The 17089-nt window shown below is 36.9% G+C and overlaps 2 protein-coding genes across 2 annotated transcripts; both read right to left on the bottom strand.

The window, feature by feature from the left end:
- Window positions 1-1517: 1517 nt before the first annotated feature.
- On the bottom strand, window positions 1518-3804 carry LOC130986477 (heavy metal-associated isoprenylated plant protein 37-like). Its single transcript, XM_057909906.1, has 3 exons — window positions 3268-3804; window positions 3050-3125; window positions 1518-2342 (listed from the first exon to the last, which is right to left on the bottom strand). Exons 1-3 carry the CDS (start codon window positions 3304-3306, stop codon window positions 1588-1590), a joined length of 870 nt encoding a protein of 289 aa, XP_057765889.1. The 5' UTR covers window positions 3307-3804; the 3' UTR covers window positions 1518-1587.
- A 2617-nt stretch (window positions 3805-6421) lies between these two features.
- LOC130986476 (uncharacterized) lies at window positions 6422-8743 on the bottom strand. Its single transcript, XM_057909904.1, has 4 exons — window positions 8569-8743; window positions 8244-8338; window positions 7731-8002; window positions 6422-7476 (listed from the first exon to the last, which is right to left on the bottom strand). The coding sequence occupies exons 1-4, from the start codon at window positions 8596-8598 to the stop codon at window positions 6659-6661; spliced, it is 1215 nt and encodes a 404-aa protein (XP_057765887.1). The 5' UTR covers window positions 8599-8743; the 3' UTR covers window positions 6422-6658.
- Window positions 8744-17089: the final 8346 nt, after the last annotated feature.

Here is a 17089-nt window from a genome sequence, read left to right as displayed (position 1 = left end):
TAATTCCCTTGTTTGCGTATTAGTTCATCGCCCTCATAAACTTCAATTTCATAAATTTAATATTGTGTATTCACTATTCAGAGATGAACCCGCATTCCCCCATTCTCAAGTACTAAATCAAAACTGCTATTTATCTGAATAAAAAACTCACTCACCTTAAGACCATCTTGTAAATACAATATGTCCTGCATCAACAACAATATAGTCGGAACACTATTCCCTCTATTGTCGTAAGAGCACTGCATCAAAAGAAGACAAAAAAGTAGAAAACTCTGCGACAAACCTCCACACCCAAAAAGCTTAGTTTTTTAAAAAAAATATTTCTACATGCAATGAAAAACACAGAAAATCAACAAGAGAAATAGAAACCTTGAAATTTAAGACAGCCTAACAACATCAAACTTAGAATAAAGAAGGGGGGGAGTTAGAATTCTTAGATCTGTCTGAATATGCTCTTATACATGAAGGAAATTGCAGTATTTGAATTTATGACTATGAGCATTATTATTGATTCTGGATTCGGTTATCCCTTCTTGTCCCTTTGATTCGGGAAGAACGAGGAAGTTTAATCTCAAGTTTTGTTTTATATGGTTGAATGAAAGCTCAACCTTTAATGTTTTATTTCACACTATGAGAAAAAATAAGGAATCGGACTTGATGTTTGCATTGATTATTTCATATGGTTCTCAGAATTTTGAATTAGAGGCTATACAATTTTTTCTGAGGTTTATATAGAGGGGGCTATAAATGTTTTCAGGGTAAAATAGTAAATTTCTAATTAATTATTAATAATATTCTAAAAAGGGGGCTATAAGGAGTAAAATGAGGGCTATGAATATAATCACCATTTCGGGAATGAGATCCAGTGTACACACTTTATGTCCCACTTTGTGTCACACTTTTAATTTTATTTAATGTTTTATATATATTTTCTTCAATTTCAACTTTATACGCTTTAGTTTAATTTTGTGGTTATTAACTAGGATTTATTCCATCAATTTAGGGTATATAATTATTTTTATAATTTAATTTCATTTTTATTAGCTAATAATAGGTTGATAAATTCAAAGTCATGGTATATACTTTTAAAAAATTTAATTTTTGAAATAAAAATTAAATATAATTCATAGTATTATAATAAATTTTACTTTTATAAAAAAATATGTTTAAAATAATATATATAAGCATGGGACATAGTGACACCGAATCTCATTCCTTTCTCTCTTTCTTTATATCTGCCTCTCCAATTCCGGAGCAAAGGGCCATTTGAGGCAAGCTGAATTCTCTATTGCACCATCGTATAAAGTTTTCGTGTTATATCTAATTTGAACATCCTAATTTAATTCACAAAAATTGTACATAATATTGTACATGCATGAACAATAATATACAAAATTTGAATAGATTTTTAGGTCTTGATAAGATGCGACGATCGTCCATAGATACAACAGGAAAGACAAAATGGGACGCAAGCAAATGGTTTAGCAAAACTGTGAGAGGCGAAAACAGAGTAGAAATTGAAGAAATCCGCACACCACATCCAAACTAGCAGAAACATATAAAGTCAGTAAAAGAAGTAAATCCAAACTACATAAGCCTACAACTAGCTGCGTTGTCATCGCTAAACATATGATCTCCGCCGCCGCCGCCGTAGTTGTAGTAATAACCGGTGCTGGGAGGCACAAACGAGCTCCGATTATACAACATCTGAGGCTGCTGGAAACCACCGTGCCGGTTTTGCAAGTTCATAAATGCCGACGAAGGAACATTATTATTCCCCGCCGCCACATCGTGGTACGGAATCGGCGGGTAGAAGTTATTGGGCGGAACTTGGAATCCGCCGTTGACATTGGCACCTCCGCTTCCATGAAAACCGGCAAGATTCATCATAGCGCTAATGTCGTTTGCAGACATGGTGGTGGTGTTGGGCATTTGTAGGGCATTCTTCATCTTGGGAGGAGGTGTCTGAGCCTGGTTCCCTTTCTTAGCACCAGCAACAACGTTGTTCATTTTCCCATTGGCATTGGCATTGGCATTGGCTTCGGCTTGGTGCTTGAGGAGAGCAAGCTGATTGATCTTGTCCCTGATGAGCTGCATCTGATCATCGTCCTGCTCCTGCAGATCGTTGTGCTTCTTTTTGGGCACGTTCGGCTTCTTAGGTTTGGTGTTCTTGTCTTCCTTGGTACAACCGCTTTTCTGTTTCTGGATTTGGTTTGATTTTTGAGACCAGAGCTCAGCATGTTTGCCCGCTCTCACCAATTTCTTAACTAGAGTTGCAGAATCAACATTGCCTGACACACTCACCCTTTGTTGCTCTGCATCTATCTTTACTTGGTACACACCTATATCATCACTTTATTATCTTCCACTACCAAAATTATATGTATACTTTTATTACCATATTTTATGTGTACATTATATTCAAATTTATCATGATTAAATACGTTCTTTTTTATTGATAAATTTATCATGTAAAAACAAGGGCTAACAAAAAATTCTCCAGTTAAATCCCCTCTTTCTTAATTTACCCTTATTTTTCACAAATTTTTTTTTTTGTCATTTCTCATTCATCCTTTTCACTCCAAGAAGACATAATATTATCATACTAAAGTGAAAAAAAAAAATGAATGAGAAATGGTGAAATTTTACTTTGTAAAAAATTAGAGAAACAAAAGGAGGCATTTTCATATCGTAAATTTATAAACAAAAAGAACACACCCTCTGTATTTATTTCTATATCTATAAAGAGACAATATCTTATTTAAATTTATAACAAGTACTGTTTAGCTAGCTGAATAAAAATAGGGGATTTTTTCTTATTCTTTTTAGACATGGAGGAGTGCGACATGAAGTGAACAGATTTTGCTTTTTCATTCTTTCTAAAAATGCAAGGAAACAAAACATGAAAAATCACCACAGACTATACTACACAACAACAAACACTAAAAGAGGACAGCCCATTTAAGGGGGATTCGAGAGAAAATGCTGTAGCCTAAAGTTTTATATTTTTGTTTCTAAAACCAAATGAGATGAGAAAAAGAGCAAAAACCTTCAATTCTCTGAAGAATTTTCTTCACTTTCTGCTCACATCCTTCACAGTGTATGTTCACTCTGAGAACACAGGTCTGTAATTAAAAAAACAATAGAGAGTCAGAAAAGTTTAATCTCTGTCCAAAATAAAAACACAATGCACTACAAGGAAAAAAAAATAGTTAGCTTCAAATTTTTCTTGAAAAAAAAGGTAAAATATTATGACGCAGAAAGTACCTGGATTTTGAGGAGTTTAAAGTCTTCATCTTTAGTCATTTCTTCAGAGGTAAGATCTGGTGTAAAAAAAAGGAGACAAAGAAATGTAGGAAAACTATGATATGTGGGTTAGCAGGAGAAGAGTGAAAGAAATATAGGATGATATATGAGGCAGCAGTACTGGTAGAGCTCACTGAATAGGTCAACAAGTTTTGTCTCTTTTTTTACACTTCTACCTAAGCAAACAAACCACAACCACATGGGCTACTATTTAAAATTGTTTGTGGGTTAAAATGCAAATAGACAAAACTAATGAAAACTCACACAATGCAGAAGAAGAGATGGGCGGAACTGAGCAGGAAAATGATTAAATGAAAGTCAAAGAGTTAAAAATGGGTGGAAGATTTGGGTCAAAGAGTGAGCAAGGGTAGGAGAGGTTAGTGACTTCACTTATTGCTAGTCTCGTTAAATAAGTTAATCGCGATTCGCGAGTGTCTCTCGTTGAACGAAAATCCAACTCCCACTTACAAGCTATGTTAGGAGGTCTTTGATCTGCTTCGTACGTATATCCACATCCACACTTCCTTCTTAAATAAGTGTCATCAACCATTAAAACACGCAATACTAAGAAAATTGGCAAATTTATTCCTTTTATGCAATTATTAGGATTATTAACGTTTAAGTACACCAATTTTGGACGTACGTAATTTGATTTTATACATCAACTTTGAAATGATTCAACAAATACATGAATTTTAATATTGTAGCAATTTTACCACAAAACTTTTTTTTGTGTTCAAATTAAGCTAACGTGGCAAATCAGAATGTTGACGTATACTCATCAGACGTTTTAAAAAATGACATCGTGTATGACATATCTAAATGACATCATTTTGATATGATTTATAAAAACACTAAACCTAAAAATTAAAAGATTTTTGTAGAGTTCAAATGTTAAGAAATTAAATTTGTGGTAAAATTACTACTATATTATATTTCATTTATTTTTTTTATTCCTTGCAAAATTTATGTGTAAAATTAAATTATCCATAAAGTTGGTGTATTTAAACGACAGTGACCTAATTATTATAGTAGTAATGGAAAATTAAATAACAATAATTAATTCGATATTTTGACATCATTTTGAATTTTGGAATATAGCTATTTTAAAATAACACACTTATTTGAGGGTGAGGGACTTGTAAGACGATAAAATATAATTTAACATTCAAATTGGAGAGAAACAGTACTTAAATAGTAACATTGATTTTGTAGTTGTTCTTGAAAACTGGTTAATGAAAATGCGGTTCTAGTTTTACGCAAACTCTTCCATTTGTAAGTCCCAATGTCTATGAAAAAAAATACTCCTCTTTAGTAACAATATTATAGTGTCCAACGCACAACATAGTTACGCGATCACGTTATGACCATATAAAGAAATATTTTAGTAAATATGAATGAGAAAATAGATAATCAATTAATAATTTTATTTAATACTCAAATATTTTTTTTAACATAATACTCCTTTTATCACTAATTCTAGGAAAAGAAAGAATATGACTATTAGTTTATGGGCATAACAATCATAATTTTTATGATGTTTTTTAGGTGAATTAAATATTTTAATAAACCAACACTAAACAAATCGATTTTATTTGAACCAAAATTAAGATCAACCATAATGTGAGCGAACAACATCGTTCTTAAATTTATTCCACTGGAAAAAATAAAAATGGTGTTTTGATGAACTCAAGTCTAAGTCCTATGGCTTTAACTACATTTCCCGGCTACCGCTAAACTAACTAACCTAACACGCGCGCGCGCGAATATCAAATTTTGAGTATAGGAGAAATTGAAATAAGAGCAAAAAAGGGTAGATAGAAATTAGGCCCAAGTTGGGTTGCAGAAATAATTGCAGGTTTACTGCAATTGAATGTGTGGTGGGGTGGGTCATCGGTTTTATTATGGGCTCTGCAATATTAAATGTAGCAATTAAAGCCTTTAGGCTATCATTTTACAGCAATTTATTTTTCGTTTTTCACCATTTATTACAACTAACGTTATCTCTGTACCTTGTCCATATTTATGTGAGAAGTGTACCCACGTAAAAGAATGTTTAGTTGAGAAATTCGGAAATTGCGAGTTTTAGAGTCATGAAAATTTGTGTTTGTTTTTAGAATTTTATATAATATATTTTGTTTATGAGCGAGTTAATTAAGAATACAAAAATTATAAGTTGGGGTGACTGAGTATGGATCCCACAAAAACGACGGCGTAGCGTGGGCGTGGGGCAAGAGATTATGCACACGGTGCAATTATTATTCCCGTGACTGGCAAATACTTCCTTGTATCAGACAAAGCAGCAAACATATATGGGATTCTAGTTTTTCACAGATTAGTCAATTGCCCATTATCCATTTTACAGCTTTTCTCCATTTTCTATCGCAATAGTTTAATTACAAAGACAAGTCCCATCCCACAATTCTCACACCAACAACACGACATATATATCGTACCAAAACTCAGAAAAAGTTGTTCAAATTTAAAATGGAGCATCGGCCCCCCATGTTTTATTATTTTCCCTATCCTATTGCTTTACACATAAAAAAAAAAAAAAAAAAAAGGTTCTTATGGGTTTTTCAATTTTTTTTCATGTCCTTTAGCTTGGATATTACCTCAAAAGTAATGGAATTTTACATCATTGTTTATGTTGTGCAAGTAAGGCTTTCATCAGAATTCAGACCATTTCTCGTCCTCTGTGTCAGCTGTGAAGTTAAATATGGAAAACTATTAGTAAAAAACATTATTGCAATTTGCATGTCAAATAATAGTAGGGCTGGCTCGATTTCAGGCCTGGACATCTCAGATTAAGTGTTTTTCGACGCGAGGTGGGCTGATGGAGTTACGGCCCATTAGGCGGGCCCATATATCAATAATACGTCCGAGCTCAACTTGATTCATTTTTTAACAACCTTTTGTGTTCCATTTGCTTTTTTTACTTTTTTCTTCATTTTAATTGTATAAACCGGAGATGATAACGTCTATATGAACGTAGATAGATTTTTTTTAGTAATTTCAAATTTACATCTTTTAATATGGGTATCTTAAAGTTTGTTAAAAATAAAATGGGTATCTTAAGGAGAGAAGGCAAGGGCAAGCAAAAGGAATGTCGGACTTTAACTAAATAAAAAATTTATTCATAAACATCACAAATTTTTGGTTATTCTACAAGTCTACAACTATAAAATGTATCAAAATCAATACAAGCAAACGCCCAGAACTAGCGAAGAATGAAACTTAAAATTCCAAAATGAGGAACATTAACGCTCTTATGAGAAACCTCCCTCGTACTACAAACTGTGAATGAGAGATCCAAATCAACTAGGGCAAGAGACATAGTATTGCACTTAACTTAGCTCCATCTTCTTCTATCCTCGTCCTCGTCGACCGGAGTATACCACGAAGGCCGATGCTTCAAGTTGCTCAACCTGTAGTTCAGAAGAATCTCCTCATTTGAGATATCCCTTGTGGCCACTAGAACCAGACTCTTGATGATGGGAACATCTGCAACAGAGCTGCTCGATTTCCATGACTTGAACCAAAAGGTTCCAAACTTCTTCATTGTTACATCTTGTCCGCCCCCAAATGGGACATTTGGAATGTAGGTTCTCATATTCTGCTCAGTTAGAGGGAAGTCATAGGGGCACACCATTACATTGGGGAGCATATCCTTCGACGGATGGTTGGCGAAATGAGCGAAAGCAAGAGGGTGTCTCCTTTCAAGAACAACTCCTTTACCCCCAACTTTGGAGCCATCTAATGGTTTACTTAGCATCTTCCACATCCGATCCGAGCCATTTACACCACCTTCAGCATTCAACCCAGGCCGTGGCGCACTTGATCCATCCCACATTTCACGAGCTTCACCACCAGTACCCCAAGGCTGAGCATTTATTACAGTTCCATCATATCTTGTGATCAAATAAGGGTTGTCCAGATCTACTCTGGGGTATCCAGGAATGTATTGATAATATGCTGGTGAGTATGTGATGCCAGGGTAAACGGCTATTACAGCTCCCACAGCAGCTTCACCATCCAGAAACAAACCTTGGCCAGCATCCTTCTGTTGAATTTGAGATGGCTTGATTTCAAGAGTGTAATCAAGGAGATCCTTCAGTTTTTGTGAAACCTCACAGCACTTTATCAGCTTCGTTTCTGGCACAGCCAGGCCTGAGTACACACAGTAATCAAATTTGGGAGGTTTACACTACATCACTCGAGAGCAAAACATTAAAATGCTGATGGATATGGCTCCAATAGAATCAGATAATTAATTCATAGAGATGTCCTAAAACTCCAAATAATACATAATGAACATCAACATGTCATCTAGGCAATGCAAGAAGCTGCGAGATTCAAACTTCAATACTACAGAAATTTAAAGACAAATATTTGATGCTCATAAAGAAAAGAATGTTACTCACTGGGATTATGATCCAATGGCGTGGTCCTGCCAACAGCAAGACCCAGACCACTACGTCGAGGGGCAGCTTTTGTTTCTGATGACGAGTTATGATTGTTCGCCATCTTTGGATCAGGACGAAGAATGTCATCCATATATGTGCAGAAACTACGTAATTGTTCGTGAATATTTTCTTGAACTTGCTTCTGTTGCTCTTCAAGAGAGGCCTTACTTCCCATCTCAATGATCTCATCTGCATCAGCTTCTTCTGCATTCTTACCTAAGCGGTTGTAGCTGATCGTAAACCACATTGCAGCAACAACAAATAAGCCAAATGCAATTCACAATATCCCGGAATGAAATATAGCCGCACCACAAATACAATTTACATCACAATCACCATAACAGACAATAAAAAAAAGTCAGAAGCGCACAATACATACAGAACTTTGTTTCGATTCAGCTCACTGATTAAACTTATTGGCATCAACTTTGCACTTAAAAATGCAAGCTCAAAATAAGAAATGGTATTCACCTTGTAAAAAGGAAAAGTTTGTTGATATCGGCTTCAAATTGAAGGTGCCTTCCTTCCTTAGCAAACGTAGGACTTTTCGCAAGCACCTTGACTGCCTGAATGAAGCAATTAATTATACAGTAGATCAACATGATTTAGTAACCAAAAACAGCATAGATATGGATATTGAGTCGAAATCACCCAATAAAAAATGATTTTTTGCAATTATATCGGGACATCAGCTCAATGGGATGCTAACGCGAAGCAATTTCTTCAACTACGGTAATGCCGATCGCTAGTTATGGCTATTGATGATCGTGTAGAACTGGGATTATAGGAAATTTACCTCTTGAAACTTCTGAAACAGAAATGCCATTACTGCAAATTTGTTGCAGAAATTTGTGAGAAATCTACGTTACTACTTACTTCTGCTCAGTTTAACAAGGAATTTTGATACTGGGAATTTTGGACACAGAAAGTCAAAATTAGGGCATAGTCTGGTGGGCCTTAGACTATCTTTATCAATGACCTCAACAACCCAATCTTTGAATAAAAAAATTTTACTTATTTCTCTTTCTTTCACATCTACAACCTATAATTTATTTAAATTCATCAACTTTTATACTTTATCAATAATCCACTACAACCTAAATATTTTTTCCCTTTTTAATATCTATTCTCATATATTTTAAATATAAAATACCAAGTGTCACTTTGTTATTTAATTGAAATGGTTATGTCAGAGGTTGGTCTTCCAAACTTTTACACAACCGGTTGTGCTAGTCCAATTATTTTAATATTTATTTTCTGTCAATTTTTTTGTCCTATTAGGATGATCGGTCGGTGGGGTTGTGAATAAACATAAAAGTTGTTTATATTTTATATTTTAAGAAGTGTTTTTATTTTAGCCCTCCCTTATATATATATATATATATATATATATATATATATATATATAAGGGAGGGCTAAAATAAAAACACTTCTTAAAATATAAAATATAAACAACTTTTAATCCTTAGATCATCAAGATTTACCGTTAATTCATAACCCTGTTGGATGAATTCGTGGTATTGAGTTCGAATCCCAAAGGTAGCAAAAATTTATTTTTCACAATTCGTAACCTTGTTAGATGAATTCATACGTGTTCTACATAAAATTTGTATATTAAAAAGCGTTTTTATTTTTATTTTAAGATGTGTTTTCACGGTAGTCATTCCCTATATATATATATATATATATATATATATATATATATATAATAGTTATAAAAGAAAATTATAAAAATTACTCATTTTGAGCTTAAAATAAAATAAAATTATTCTTACTTAAATCGCGAATTTGTTAGACATGCACGATCAATGCAAGTTGAGTATGTCAAACATTAATACATTTGTGGAAAATAAATTAATGTTCGACATACTTAGCCTCGGCCAGTCTAGCATTAGTGATAAATGCATCAATACTCGACTATTACAAGTAAAGCAATTAAGCATTAATGGTTGACTATTATTAGAAAAAAATACACTAATGCTCGACATATTAGATCATTGCGAGTCGAGCAGTAGATCATTAATGGTGGAGAATCAATAGAACATACATTGATGCTTGGTGTAAAGGTAAAAACGGCATAAATGCGTATAATTTATGTATTCTATTAAAAAGTGGGCATTTTTTAGGTTTTATTTTTCAAAATGGTCGATACCATTTCCACCCTTATCAAATTTTATTTGAGTGAATAATCAAATTGTTAATGCTAAATTAATACTCTCTCTGTCCCATGAAGCATGACCAAGTTTTTTTCGACACGAGTTTTAAGAAATTGATATTTTATGTGTTAAGAGCACTCCCAGCAGATCACCTAAATGCATCATTAACTCTAAATTTAGGCTAAAACAATTGAAAATGAAATAAAAAATGCATTCAGCAGATCCCCTAAATTGGATGGGGCCCACAAAATTTTTTACACCTACCTAAATTCAATCTTAAATTTACACCCACCCTAAATTTATTTTAAGCTTATAATTAGTATAGCCCACACATAATTATTGTTTTTATGTAGAAAATAGGAGATCTGGTGTATGCATTTATAAAATCGAGATTCTAAAATTAAATTGGGAAGCTTTAGGGAGAAATATAGGAGCATAATTTTGAGATTTCTGCTGCGAGTGCTCTAAGTGTGATAGGTGTAAAAGTGAAAATCCTAATGGACTTGATCTTTGCGACTGGTGAAAAGGTTTCATCATAATCAATGCCCTCGCGTTGACTATAACCCTTTGCCACCAACCTAGCCTTGTAGGTTCGTACTATGCCATCTGCATCTCTCTTCTTTTTGAAGATCCATTTGTAGCCTATGGGATATTTCCCATCTGGCAAATCAACTAGTTCCCAGACTAGATTGAACTACATTGAGTATATTTCGGAAATTAAGGCTTCAAGCCACTTCTCCGAGTTGGTGCCTGACACCGCTTCGGTATAGGTCTTAGGTTCATCATCATCCGAATCAACTCCATCATCTTGGTTCTCAACCAATAGATTAAGTCTTTCAGGTGCTCGACGATTCCTACGAGGCCTATGGAGTTGTTCTTGCGTTTGTTCGGGTTGTATATTCTGAATGTGAGCAGGTTCCACTGTGTTGAACGTTTCAACAGTTTCGAAATTTTCAAGGACATCCTCAAGATTTTCTTGAAGTGGTGGTGACACAACTATTGTATCATCGTGTCTTTGATGCATCTCATTGTCTTGAGGTGTCTCTCTAAGAGATATTCCCCTTCCCAATAGATCATCAAATACTCCCACTGAATTCTTATCCACACCATTAGACAAGTTTTCATCCTCGATGTTATTTTGCGGTTCTTGAATTTCTTTAAGTTCTATCGTATTGTGACCTTGTTCCTTAGAGACAAAGGTGTCTTCAAGAAACGTCACATTCCGGGAAACAATCACCTTGTGATCACCGGGAACGTAGAAATAATATCCAATTGTTTCCTTAGGATATCCCACAAAATAACATTTCTCACTTTTAGATTCCAACGTATCAGTCATCATTTTCTTAACAAAAGCATGACATCCCCAGGTCCGCATATGGTTAAGACTTGCATTTTACCACACCATAACTCATATGGTGTTTTCTCAACTGATTTAGAAATAACTCTATTCAGTATATAAACAACGGTCTATAAGGCATGACCCCAAAGGAATAAAGGGAGACTTGCAAAACTCATCATGGATCGAACTATATCTAATAAAGTTCGATTCTTCCTTTCGGATACCCCATTCATTTGTGGTGTCCCCGGAGGAGTCCAGTCTGACCGAATTCCATGTGATTTTAAGTAATCAAGAAACTCATGGCTTAAGTATTCTCCTCCTCGATCTGATTGAAGAGCCTTTATACTTTTCCCAAGTTGTTTCTCGACTTCTAACTTAAACTCCAAAAATTTCTCAAAGGCCTCAGATTTGTGCTTCATGAGATACACATATCCATACCTCGAAAAATCATCAGTAAAAGTTATGAAGTACGAATATCCACCTCTTGCTTCTGTTGGGAACGGTCCACACACATCTGTGTGAATCAATTCTAGCAAGTCTTTGGCTCGTAACCCCTTCCCAGAAAAAGGTTTCTTAGTCATCTTACCTTTGAGACAGGATTCACAAGCACCATATGACTCAAGGTCAAATGATTTGAGATAGTCTAACTTTCACATTACTCAGCTTAGGTCGTTTGTTTTGTACATTGAGAATACTCCTTTCACATTCAAGATAATATAAACCATTCAAAAGAGAGACACTTCCATAAAATAATCCATTAAGGGAAAACGCGCATCGACTGTTTCCAAAATGGAAGGAAAAACCTTCAATGTCCAACATCGGAATGAAAATAATATTCTTAGAAATAGAAAGAACGAAGTAACAATTACTTAAAACAAGTCTATTTCCCGAAGGAAGATCTAATCTATAAGTCCCCACGCGTTCAGCAGCAACTCTTGCTTCATTTCCCACGCGTAGATCGACTTCCCCGGGCATCACTTTCTTGGTTTCACTTAGGCCTTGCACATTATTGCAAATGTGTGAGCCACAAGCTGTATCTAATACCCAAGATTGTGAATTATCAATAGACATGTTTATCTCAATGACAAACATACCCGAGCTCATACCCGATGCACCTTGTGCCTTGTATTTCGGGCAGTCTCTCTTCCAGTGCCCATTTTCATGACAGAATAGGCACTCATCATTTGGCAACTTCGGCCTTTTCTGAGCCCCTCCACCTTTAGGCTTCAAACTAGCATCAAATGCCTTCTTCTGCTTGTACTTCCTTTTGGAAGACGTGGCAGTAGAGCTCACCATGAGCACAGATTTGCCTTTAGAGGTGGAAGACTCATAGGTCTTCAACATGTTATGAAGCTCAGGCAGGCTTGCCTTCGTGTCGTTCATATTGAAGTTCACAATGAAATTTTCAAACGAGGCAGACAAAGACTGCAGAATCAGATTGACAGAGACAGTAGCGGGTAGCATCGTTCCAATCGATGCCAACCTCTCAATCAACCCGATCATCTTCAGTACATGATCAGAAACCTGACCCCCATCATGAAGCTTACACTTAAAGAGATCTCGGAGTATCTCATACTCCATAGCGGGTAGCATCGTTCCAATCGATGCCAACCTCTCAATCAATCAACTCCGTAGTCATAGAGGACAACATCACACATTGTGCCGATGTTGCATCCTCGACATGCTTCTTGTGAGAAGCTTCATCAAATGATGCATACTCAGCAGACTGCTTGTCAGGAATGACTGTGATTGGGTTGTCCAAGACATACTCAATCTTCTCTAGCCTTAAGACCAGACGCAAGAAACGGAGCCAATCCGTGAAGTTTGACCCAGTCAACTTATTTGTTTCTATCAAACATTTCAGTGACAAATTCGACATATTATCTGATCAATAAATAAAGAAAAGCAAATTAGAAAGAATAAACTATGATTACATTGTATCACTAATCAAACAATGGGCTATCGTATTGATTAGTTCCCACTAATTTTAACATATCTTACGCCCCCAACGTAAAACACGAATTTATAATCCATATAAATCTTAGTGGTCCAAGATCCAAGTCAATATTATGTAGCCTCTGCTTTGCTGATGACTACAATAATATCACTTAGTAGGCCTCTAAGCCAATTGCAACTAGGGATGGCAATCGGGTACGACGGGTACGGATAGTGACTATCCATATCCATACCCATACCCACGAACTAAATGGATAGTGGTTTTTAACCACGAAATTATCCATGGATATCAAATGGTATCCAAACCCGCTACCCGCGGATACCCGCTACTAGGGGTGTAAATGAGCCGAGTCGAGTCGAGTATCGACATACTCGAGCTCGAGCTCGGTCTATATGTATCAAGCTCGAGCTCGACTCGCTCGAGTTTGAGATTTTTGAGCTCGAGCTCGACTCGATTGCATATTCGATGAGCTCGAGCTCGACTCGGTTCGGCTCGATTATTGAATCTTAATCAAACTCGAGCTCGTTTAGGCTCGGTGAGCTCGAGCTCGTTTAAGCTCGTCTCATATATGCTTCAACAAATTGTATATATTATGAGCTATATTAGTAATTAAGCTATAGTATAGGGATAAAATCATAATTTTTTTGAAAGCTCGATTAGGCTTGCGAGCCTAACGAGCCGAGTATGATGAAACTCGAACTCGGGCTCGATACCTAGTCGAGTAGCTCGAGCTCGAGCTCGACTCGACTTATACCGAGTCGATTTCGAGTAGTTTTCGAGTCGATCCCGAGTAGCTCGCGAGCTAACTCGACTCACTTACACCCCTACCCGCTACCCATCGGGTATCCACGATCCGTCACCCGCTATTCGCCGGATACCCGCCACCTACTATCCGCCGGATACTCACGAAACACAATTTAAATATAAATTTACAACAAATTTAATAGAAAAACAAATCAACACAAATAACATAGTTCAAATCCATATGTTGAAATCCACAAAGAACAATGTTTAAATTCAAATTCATCAACTAAAATATAAAATCCAACAAAATTCTATAATTGCTCAACAAAATTCAAATTTAAATTAGACTATTAGAATTTGGGCCTTAGTTCAGTTTCTGTTTGGGCCTATTTTAAGATATAATATGCTAGCCCATAATCTCAAAATATATATTCAAAGCCCATATTTTATGGAATTTTTTGTGGATATTTGACGGGTAATTCACGGATAATTGACGGGTAATTGGCGGGTATTTTTTGCGGGTAAACGGGTTTCGCGGGTATGGATAGTAAGTATCCAAACCCATACCCACGAACTAAATGGATAGTGAATTGCAACCATGAAACTATCCGTGGATATCAAATGGTATCCAAACCCACCCTAATAGGTTCGGGTTTTCGCGGATATCCGTTACCCGCGGGTAGATTGCCATCCCTAATTGCAACAACAATTTTGCAACTCTTGGTTGATTAATCCAATTAATCTGCGTCCTTAAATCATTCTTGATCGCTTTGCGTTCCAAAATAATTTAAGCAAGTCAACCCCATCACACGGTGCCAACCTATGAATGAGTCTTGGCCTTGTCGATTTAGAGCATACAATTTTATATAAATACCCTTGGACGAAAAGGTTAGGTACTTAAACAATTATGATGGACGACGCATTTTGTGCTTACAGGAAGACTTATATTTAATGGGGATTTAGTATGTGACACTAATTGCTTATATTTAATATTCAATATTAAATAGCAAAATAATTACTGGGTGCCGCCTACCCAGGCATATAAAATGGGGACCACACATATTGGGCGCCGCCTACCCATACATAGCAAAGCGGACTACATATACTGGGTGCCGCCTACCCAAGATAAAAGCGGTCTTTAACTACTATAGTTAAATAATAAGCATAAAATCAAATAGCATGCTTATCACATAAAGACATAAAATCTCTACGAATAAAATCATTAATCAAATTAATATTTTATTCTCTAATTAAATATGGGTTAATCAATTTATATTAATTCTAAATTAATATAAATTTATTTCTATTATTATTAATTCAAAACTAATAACAATAATTTAAATTTATTAATCTAATTAATAAATTAATTCTGAAATTGGGGTTCAATTATTAATTCAAAATTAGTAAAAGATTTTTTTTATAAACTGTTACTGCCCAATTTGGGCCATTTATTAAAACAGGCCCATCCCCCTTTAATAAATCATATTTGCAGCCCAAAAAAGGTCAACAATAGCAGCCTACTTAATCAAATAAACAGGCCCAGATCGGGCCCAAACACTTAACAGCCCAAAATCCAATTTCCAGCAACAGGGGCTTGAGAAAAGGATTTGCAGCAGCAGTTGCTGCCTCCTTTCTCGTCAGCCTACCGCCGCCGCGCTCGGAGCAGCGACGCCATCGACGTCGCGCGGCCTCGCCGGACAGATCCTCGCCGGTCGCAGCTCAAAGCTGCGCCGGAGAAAAGCGACGACTTTTCCAGACGCCTGCCTGCGTCCTCACCGTTTCTCAGCTATTCTGGCAGAAGGAGCATGAAGCTCCTCGTCGCCGTTTACAGCCGCGGATCCGCCGCCTCCGGCACGCAAGACCTCCACCAACAGTCGCCCTTCATTTTTCGGACTCCAAGCCTGAGATGGCGAGACTGCCACAGGGATGCAGCGGCGCGTCGGCTTGAAGCCACGACGCAACTGCCGGCTGGTGGTCGGGCGCTGCACACTGGCGAGCCCCGAGCCACCGTCGCCGCCTCGTCCATGAAGGTGGTCGGTTGTTGCGTCCGACGAAAGGCCCAGCAAAGTCAGCCCAATTTCAAAAAATGGTTTCGAAATTCATTAATCCCAAATTTCCAGTTTCAGATTTCTAAAATCACATATTCTTAACCCATAAGTAATTAGAACACAATGACAATTGTAAATCGAGCCCCGGGCTCTGATACCACTGTTGGTTCTCCTTGACATCATCTAATGATACGCAACGGAATATACATTCAAGGATTAGATCTAGATTTACAAATGCATCATGTGTAGAGATAGGCACACAACGAAAAGAATAACTTACTCGTTGTGTGGTAAGCGTGCGTCTCGATTCTTGCCGTGAATCCACTACTAAGGTATCCACGTGTATGTCGATTCGATGCAGGAACAATTCCAAGTGCACGATTCAATCTTCGACAGCTAGGAAATCTCTGATTGAAACTATAGTGCTCTCTTAGTGTTTTGCTCAAGTATCTTGCCAGCAAAAGCCTCTTTCTTGTAAGACCAAGACTCCTACTTATAAGCCAAAAGAATTGGCTTACCTTGTAAGCCAAAGAGTTGTCTTCTCTTATAAGCCAAAGAGTTGTCTTACTAAGGAAGCCAATCCTACATCCAATTAATAGGTCCAATAGTCCAACTAATTTCCAATTAATTAAGTGTTATTAGAATATATCAAATATATCCTAATCTAGTCCATAATATCTTTCATGTTGTTGTCGGACGGAGTGAGGGCGGCGGCCTCGGCGCTTCTCATCGACGGCCGTCTGGCCGAGAGAGAAAGAGGGAGGTTAGGGAGAGAGAGAGATGGTCGAGAGAGCAGGGGAGGTAGGGCGCGGCAATCGGTGGCGGCCCTCGCTGCTGTCGACCGAGATTGAGTGGAGGGGATGGAGAGAATGGTGGCTGCCATGGCTGTCCTGTGGCCGCCGAATTCAAGAGTAGGGAGTCGTTTCGAGGTTTGGAGTTTTTGGCGGCGGCTCTTGGCTGTAGACGCTGGGAATCAGGAAGGAGGAGAGAGCTGAGGGTGGCGCGGCCTATCGCCGCTGCTCCTCCGCCGAGCTTCTGCGGCGGCGGAACTTCTGGGAAAGGGAGAGAGATT

This window comes from Salvia miltiorrhiza, chromosome 5, assembly GCF_028751815.1.
Source record: "Salvia miltiorrhiza cultivar Shanhuang (shh) chromosome 5, IMPLAD_Smil_shh, whole genome shotgun sequence".
In the NCBI taxonomy this organism is placed as follows: domain Eukaryota; kingdom Viridiplantae; phylum Streptophyta; class Magnoliopsida; order Lamiales; family Lamiaceae; genus Salvia; species Salvia miltiorrhiza.
This window is presented reverse-complemented; position numbering and strand designations above follow the sequence as displayed.